This window comes from Hordeum vulgare, chromosome 5H, assembly GCF_904849725.1.
Source record: "Hordeum vulgare subsp. vulgare chromosome 5H, MorexV3_pseudomolecules_assembly, whole genome shotgun sequence".
NCBI lineage: Eukaryota > Viridiplantae > Streptophyta > Magnoliopsida > Poales > Poaceae > Hordeum > Hordeum vulgare.
The window spans coordinates 540,226,747-540,235,912 of NC_058522.1; the positions used below are offsets into that span (position 1 = coordinate 540,226,747).

Consider the following 9,166-nt stretch of genomic DNA (forward strand, 5'->3'; position numbering starts at 1 on the left):
GGCTGCTGTTGGGAGGATGCTAGCTACGACGGCCGAGACATTGCTCCGACGGGCGGACACGCCGACGGCGAATGGTACTGATGCTGCAATGGCTGCTGTTGGGAGGATGCTAGCTACGCCGGCCGAGACATTGCTCCGACGGGCGGACACGCCGACGGCGAATGGTACTGATGCTGCAATGGCTGCTGTTGGGAGGATGCTAGCTACGACGGCCGAGACATTGCTCCGACGGGCGGACACGCCGACGGCGAATGGTACTGATGCTGCAATGGCTGCTGTTGGGAGGATGCTAGCTACGACGGCCGAGACATTGCTCCGACGGGCGGACACGCCGACGACGAATGGTACTGATGCTGCAATGGCTGCTGTTGGGAGGATGCTAGCTACGACGGCCGAGACATTGCTCCGACGGGCGGACACGCCGACGACGAATGATACTGATGCTGCAATGGCTGCTGTTGGGAGGATGCTAGCTACGACGGCCGAGACATTGCTCCGACGGGCGGACACGCCGACGACGAATGGTACTGATGCTGCAATGGCTGCTGTTGGGAGGATGCTAGCTACGACGGCCGAGACATTGCTCCGACGGGCGGACACGCCGACGACGAATGGTACTGATGCTGCAATGGCTGCTGTTGGGAGGATGCTAGCTACGACGGCCGAGACATTGCTCCGACGGGCGGACACGCCGACGACGAATGGTACTGATGCTGCAATGGCTGCTGTTGGGAGGATGCTAGCTACGACGGCCGAGACGATGCTCCGACGGGCGGACACGCCGACGACGAATGGTACTGATGCTGCAATGGCTGCTGTTGGGAGGATGCTAGCTACGACGGCCGAGACGATGCTCCGACGGGCGGACAGCTACAACAACAGAGAGGATGCTACTACGGCGACCGGGAAGTTGCTCAGACGAGCAGACTCAGAGACGACGTTGCGCCGACTGTTGTGTTTGTGCGCCCAAGGACGCTATCTAGATCAGACGGTGTGCGCGTGTCGCATCCAACGGCCTAGGCGGCGGCTGATTTTTCAGCCCCTATAGCCGGATGGCGCCTAGCAAAGGCCAAAACTAAATGTGTATAGTGTCTTAAAAGTTGATAGGTCTACACAATACTGAAATTTTGTTGCCACAAAATTTTACTACTTTGTTGCGGGCATTAACTTTACATATACTCCTTCCGTACCTAAATATAAGATTTTTATAAATTTCAACAGAAGACTACAAGCAAAACAATACGAATTAATTTATATTTTAAAATATATCTATATACATCCGTATGTAGTTTTCTAATAAAACTTTAAAAAAAACTTATATTTAAAAACAAAGGGGGTATAAATATTTTTGTAGCATATTTGCTTAACAGCCAGACATGTAACTCTTGCCATGTGCCAGATTCACGAGGTCTCAAAACTAGTATTTTTTAGGAGTTTTGGGATGATGTTGTACGTACTACCATTTAAGTTCAGTATTTTTCTTTCACAAATTTAATTGCTCTATAACTGTATTGTGGGTAAAATCTATTTCAATCCGACTCTACCGTGCGGTGCTCCACAGCCATAATATCTGACTGTATCTAGGCCAAGTTCTTTTGACCCGATTATGCAGAATCAGGCTTTGCAAAATCAGAAGCTAAAAAGGACTCGATTTGATTGTTCAGAATCGTGAGAATCGAACCACAATCGGTAGTGCAACTCAAAAGCACCGTTTCGGTTCAATTCTGACGATTCCCCCCCCCCCCCCCCCCCTCAAAAGAAAATGTTTGGGTTTTGAGACACTACCCATGTTTCAACATGAAATTACGGGGAAAATGCCCTCCCACAACCCAACCGACCGAGCCTGCTCGCCCACGGGAAGTCCTCGCTCGATTCCCACTAGGGCTCCAGTCCCCGCCGCTGTCGTCCGGCTCCAAATCCCCTCCCCCCCCCCCCCCCCCCCCCCCGCTAGGGCTCCAGTCCCCCCCGAAGCAGTCCGCCTCGCCAAAGCAGTCCATCCCGCCGGTTGAAGGAGCCCTCCGTCCCGCCGGTCCCCGTGCTCCTCCGACCCCCATCCCGCCGCCCCGTCGGTCCTCCGACCCCCATCCCACCGCACCGCCGTTGATAATTTGTTAGTTTTTCTATGTACATGGAACCATGGATGTAGGTGATTTGCTTGATTAATGAATGGGCGATGTTAGTGTATTCATAGATGGATGGTGGTGCAACTATGTTAAATTTTTTGGTTCTCTGAATGCTCATATTTTTTGGTTCTCTGAATACTATGTTCTGGGGCGTTACAGACATTTCAGCATACAACTTGTCCCATAATCTCATACCACAATCTCAGAGAAGAACTCGGCGGCTGATTCTGGAGGAAGCTGATTCTGGGGGAAATTTCCCAAAAGCTGATTCTGGTGAATCAAAAGTTAAAAAGAACTGGGCCCTAATTCTACTGGTACGAAGTTTAAAGCTACAGAACAATGGCATCATCTACTGACTCAAGGTCTACTAAAGCTACAGAAAGTAGTTGGACTTCAAATTCTAAGAGACTTGGTTTGCCAAAAGATGAACTCAAGAGAGAATTACAATTAATAGATACCGGACTATAAAGGAACAACCACAGGAACTTCTACATAGGTTGAACTAACCAGCTTTCCTCGGCAGTTGTTAAACCTCCTGTTAGAGTTAAACTTTCCAAGCATAGGGGAATTGCTCATATTAGTCATAGCGTGGGTTTAGCTTTCCTCATAATTCCCGTTACAAGGTCTCCGTCACTTTAGTGTCACCCTTGCTAACAGAGAGACAATTCTTTTTATGGGACTCACCATGGCCGCCATACCACCGTTGTCAGTGTTGCAGACGACACCGGAAAGTTCGGCCTTCTTCGCTACTTCATACTTGAGCTTATTCTTGTCATCCGTAGCACCGATGGTGATCGTCGAGCCTTCACTGGTCTCACCCCTCACAAGCATTTGGGACAGCTCAGTCATCACATTCTTCTCCAACCATCTCCTTATGGGCCTTGCACCATACATCTGTGAGAGACAAAGCACGCATGGTTACCAAAAATTACACATACATATGAAAACATGAGCCTAATCATGCATTTAATAAGAGCTTGAAAAACGAAGCTGTGCTTACTGGGTTGTATGATTCCGATAAAATGACATCCAACGCAGCATCACTTGCAAAAAGAGAGATGCCCTTGTCAGCCACCCTGGCAATGACGCTCTTCATTTGGATTTTCACAATCTCCTTCAGTTTGTCATGCAAGAGCGGCTCAAATACCACAATCTCACTCAGCCTGTTGAGGAACTCAGGTTTGAAATGTTTTTGAACCTGTAGAAACAATATCATAATGATGAGAAACTCAGGCTTAGTAGTGTTTTCCGAGCCTTCACACCAGCAGTCTGGGATTCACAAACCTGTTTCATCAAAAGGTCACGTGCAGCATCCATTGTGATTTCTCCAGCCATTCCTGCCATGAGGTGCTCTGCTCCTAGATTTGAGGTCATAATGATGATGGTATTCTTGAAATCTACAGTCCGTCCTTTGCCATCGGTCAACACACCATCATCAAGAAGTTGAATAAAAATGTTCAACACCGAGGGATCTGCCTTCTCCACCTCATCAAAAAGGATGACACTGTATGGGCGATTCCTAACTTTCTCAGTCAGTTGCCCACCGTCATCATAGCCATCATGGCTTTAATTAAGAAGTTACAAAAGAGGAATTAGTATCAATCAAGCTAAAGACTAAGAAGTAATGCAATGTTACAGAATATATTAAAAATTACCTTGGGGGTGCTCCAATGAGGCGCGAAATAGATCCACTGCCAACATATTCAGACATGTCAAAGCGAACCAACATCTTCTCACTGCCAAATAGCTGTTCGGCGAGAGCTTTTGCAAGCTCTGTCTTTCCAACACCAGTTGAGCCCAAGAAGAGGAAAGATCCTATGGGTTGGCCGGGATGATCAAGGCCAGCCATAGAACATAGCACTGTTTCTGCAACCAAATTTACCGCTTCATCCTGGCCAACAACTCGCTCGTGCAGCCTGTCTGCTAGGTGGATTAACTTATCCTTCTCTTCTTGCTCAAGTGTACAGACAGGAATTCCAGTCCATTGGCTCACAACCTTCAAATGGCAAGGTCAGCATTAGAGTTTGCATGACAAATACTGATTGAAACAGTAGATACACATGTAGTTGTGAGGATGCTTACTTGTGCAACATCATTTGGTACAACAGCTGCTCCCTTCACTGAATTTGCAGAGATCGCCCTTTTTATTGTGGCAGTGCACGCCTCATCAATCAGATCAATTGCCTTATCTGGAAATTGACGACCTATGGTAAAGACAGCAACAAAATCCATCACATCAATTTATATAGCAATTGTTGACATGCATGGGTGCAATTCGGCATAAAGGAAAAAATTGCAGTCCAGGTTATCCCATCAATTTATTTGCACAGGACAGTAAAGATTGTATTTTTAGAATCGTTTCTCATATATATTATATACGCATGTGAACATAATGTGGACCTTAAGATGGGGCCGACAATAACCACAAAAGATCATCTGTAGTTCTGTACATCCTAGTCACCTCTATAAACAATAGAAACAAGTAAGTTCCTCACCAGTAATGTAGCGGGCAGCAAGCTGCGCAGCAGCAACAAGAGCAGCATCTTGGATTTCCAAGCCATGATGCTGTTCGTACTGCTGCTTTAGCCCCCGCAGAATGCCAATTGTCGCCTGCGCGCTTGGCTCCTCGATGTGCACCTTCTGGAATCGCCGCTCGAGTGCAGGATCCTTCTCAATGTAATTGCGATAACCATCAAAAGTCGTCGCACCAACACAGCGGATACGTCCACGGGCTAAAGCCGGCTTCAACAAGCTGGAAGCATCTGTATTTCCGTGGCTATCACCAGCATGAGGAAGCACGTGCATCTCATCAATGAAGAGAATTATCTTGCCGCACGCATTCTCCGCCTGCTTTATCACGCTCTTCATTCGCTCCTCAAACATACCGCGCATCACAGTCCCGGCAACCATGGCCCCGAGGTCGATCTCCACGACACGTGCCCCGGCAAGCGCAGCGGGTACCTTGCCGGTAGCGATGCGCTGCGCGAGGCCCTCTGCAATGGCTGTCTTGCCAACCCCCGCGTGGCCTACTAGCGCAGCACAGTTCTTGGTCTTGCGGCAGAGGATGGAAATAACACGGTCGATCTCATCATCACGTCCGACAACCAGTCCAACTGTCTTCCCGGTCAGGTGGCGTCCGTAGGTGCGCATAGCCGCTTTACGATCGTAGTACTTCCATGCTGCCCAACCCAAACCAACAGCTGCTCCAAGGAAGACGAAAGGTTCGATACCTCGCCAGATCAAAGACAGGCGATGGAGGACACTTGTTTGCACAGTAGTTCCTTGCACAACCCGTGCCCCGAGCAGTGGACCGTAGGCCCCTCTCATAGCGGTGCAGAAGCCCTAACCTGAACATGGAAAAGAGACAGCAATGGATCATATGTATAGAGAGAGAGAGGGTACCTAATCAACAACACAGCGTATCAGTAGCATTATATTCCCAATCGTAAACAAGATTTTGGGACATGTATCGTGCATAATCAACAACACAGCGTATCAGTAGCATTATTGTATTCCCAATCGTAAACAAGATTTTGGGACATGTATCGTGCATAACCAACAACACAGCGTATCAGTAGCATTATTATATTCCCAATCATAAACAAGATTTGGGACATGTATGGTGCCAACAATACCACTAGTAGTAGTAATGAGTTAACCAATTTGGGCCAGTATAACCAAGACAAACCTAGTGCTCTCTCAAATTGCATGTTAGTGCGCTAAAGATTTGATTTCAGGCCAAGACGGTGCAGAGATAAAACAAGTTAATAATTTCCTCTTCATATATCGTCAATCACTGGTAACAAGTTTAAACCAAAACATTTGTTCATCTGAAAAAGAAAAGAAAATCAAACCACACATTTGCCCCTAGAAGCACCTATCAAGCAAAATCCAAATCCTTTCCATGTAAACTTGAACATGCACTGGAAAAAGAAAAACCATGGCAGCAGGTACGCATCCAGAAATAATCATCATTATATTCTTCTAACAGTATGAAATCTACAGCAGGCACTCATCCAACACAAAAATCAGGAAAAAAAATTGAGCAGGCAGAGGATGATGCAAGAGGAAGGAGGGAGGGGGGATGAGGGGAGAGGGAGTTGGTGGCTACCTGCCTATGGACAGGACTGGTCGCCGGCAAGCTCCGGGCGGCGGCGTTGCTGGGCGGGAGCGCCTGCTCTGCTGGTGGGAGCGGCTGCTCGACGGAGGGAGGTGCTTCTGGGCTCCTGTACCGGCGGCAGGGCAGCGGAGGCTCTGGCCGGCGGCGGCTAGGAACCCTACTGTCGCGCTTGGGGAATCTGGTCGTTCGCTCGGGAGGGAAGCTCGTCTTTTTGGGGAGGCTCGATATATAAAATAGAAACAGAGGATGTTGGAAACGGACACCTTCGGAACGAATTCGGTTCCGGTACGGACACACGGGATTTCGGACGTATCCGTATCTCTCTCCGGACACCTTCGGAACGAATTCGGTTCCGGTACGGACACACGGGATTTCGGACGTATCCGTATCTCTCTCCTTTTTCGACGAATTTTTTTTTCTTAATGTTTTTAAATATAAGTCTTTTTAGATATTTTAAGATGAATCATATACAAAACAAAATGAATGAATCTAAAATATGTCTATATACGTCCGTATGTAGTCCATAGTAAAATCTGTAAAATTAAAATAGAGGAAGTATTTTCATCAAGTGACATGACAATATAATAAACACATAATAAAAAAATAAAAAACATATTTATGTTCATAAACCATCTAACGATGTTTAATTTTAGTGATGAAGTCATTGAATTTAGAACTATATATTTATCTGTTGTGCTTGATGACTACCAGCAACTGAGGAATCTACGTATTTTGGATGGTACGTAATCAACCAGAATTCTTCTCGAGCATTTGGAAATTAAGGAACGGGTTTTGCTTTTTCATGGGCGTACATGAACAAGTGTCAAATGCATTCCTGCCAAGCTGGAAGTCTACCTAAATCAGTGGAAAGTGTTCTGCGATGATGCTGCAAAGATGTATCATCATGTTGAACAAACGGCGTGGAGAGGTGTTGTGGATTGCATGGGGTTGAGGCCGGAGGCGTCAGGGCACCCATCGCTGAGGAAAGAGGATGAACTTGATCCGTCAACGAGGTCTTCCTTGATACCGTAATAAAAGATAAACCCTGTTTTGGGTGAACTTCTATTTTGGTGTGGTAGACTTTGGAGCCGTTGAGGCCAGACTTTCTTTCCTAGGCTGATTCTAGTGTTAGGTCGGCATGCTATGTACTCTTGATCTTTTTTGCTTCATGTTATAAAACGGGGGCACAGGGGGAAACCCCCTTTGATCGAAAGAAAACAGAATTCTTGTTGTAGAAGGATATGACTCCATGTATGCCGGGTAAACTAAGTCGAAGTTCAACTGTGTATTGTGTTGTCTCACAGAGGCAGGATTCCAAGGTAACCGAGGTGAACTTTGAGAAGAAGTGATATTCCAGTGTTGAGAAAAGCTATGTTCTTTTATGTTTCAAAAAAGAACAGAAGAAAAGAAATTAACTAAGGCATGGTCATGGTTGATCCACTCCTCCGCGCCGCCTATTCAATGCGTCTACCGCTCCACTGCTCATCTCCACCCCTCGCTCCTCCATCCCTTACCTGGAGCGATCCCTCGTCACCTCAATCTTCTTGGGTGATGTCAGGTGCTCTCCGACCTGACGTACTGGAAAGATCATATACATGTCTAGTCTGGTCATGCACTTATCCAAGCCTCATAGTACTAGGGTTAACCCTCCCCCCCACCCCACATCAAGCAAGGCTCCGAGGCTTTCTACCATCATTTACTGCATGGGTCATTGACCCAGTTCAGCCCACGAACCGAAGGCGTCCCACCATGACACGACCACACGGAATTCCACATATTCTTTTCTCGAAATGATTTGGAACGTTCGGCTCGCCTGCTCGCGCACGTCGCCTCAGATCGAGCAACGATTCGTGCGCCATGTATCCAATGTAGCACTGCTTTCTCTGGTCTTAGGAAATGCCCTCATCCACTCATTTTGTCCCCAACCACTCAACCGCACTACACTACCCCCCCCTCCAGTCGTCTCCATCCGGGCCGCACGCTCTTTTCCCCCCGCATCCATTCCCCATTCTACGTCGGCACATAGCCATGGCTCCCAGTAATTCGACCACTGCACGCACCAATTCAACAAGTTGTGCGCCATCATGTACCACCGCCTTCCGTCATCTCTATTCCGTATCGGCACCGCGCTCTCCTCCACATGCTCGAGCTCAAGGGCCACAACAACGGGGGTGATGCGACTGGCGCCAAATTATGCTAGAGACGCCAACCAACGTTGTAACGACCAACCTGTCAAGGTTCTGGTCTCCACGTGTTCTATGCTAGTAGACCCTGAACCAAACTGCCAGCATACACGGTATAGATATAATGTCAAACACAAATATGTCATTTCATTACATTACATGATCCAGAATATATATAGATCTTATAAACCACTAGCCAAGGCTAGTCAAATAGATAGTCTTACAATCACACATAGTTCATGATAGCCGAAATGAAAGAAAATCCCGAGACAATAGTTCTTGATAGGGATCCATCAACACCACGAGGAATCATGTCGAGTGGAGGCACGAGACCTATACGTACAATCACTACTCATGATAGTCACCTGCAACATGATACATTGCAATCATTAGGGTCAATGCATTGAATGTATTGGCAAGTTCCATGATTTTTATTCGTTTGGATGAGAAAGTAGAAATAAACGATTTTGAATTCTTCGTTTTGGGGAGAAAAACAGTTCACGCAGACACCATGCGACGACTCTCTCTTGGCAGCTAACGAGTGACAACAGAGCACAAGGCACACGCTAGGGAGGCGCGACGACGATGTACAAGCTGGAGGACTGAAGCGGCCGACGAACACCGCGACAGTCGGCCTAGGTCCACGTCCGGCGTGGATGCGCTGGGCTAGGTAGAGCAAATGAGCAACATGCTCCCATGTGCCCGACCGAGATCGACCACGACGGCCTTTGGCTTTTTTC

The 9,166-nt window shown here is 47.4% G+C and overlaps 1 protein-coding gene across 1 annotated transcript; it reads right to left on the reverse strand.

Moving 5' to 3' along the window:
• Nucleotides 1-2,312: 2,312 nt before the first annotated feature.
• Nucleotides 2,313-5,467, reverse strand: LOC123397193 (chaperone protein ClpB1-like). The gene is made up of 7 exons (XM_045091839.1): nt 4,619-5,467; nt 4,206-4,327; nt 3,779-4,119; nt 3,408-3,687; nt 3,124-3,321; nt 2,808-3,017; nt 2,313-2,393 (listed from the first exon to the last, which is right to left on the reverse strand). Exons 1-7 carry the CDS (start codon nt 5,448-5,450, stop codon nt 2,313-2,315), a joined length of 2,064 nt encoding a protein of 687 aa, XP_044947774.1. The 5' UTR covers nt 5,451-5,467.
• Between the last annotated feature and the right edge of the window lie 3,699 nt (nt 5,468-9,166).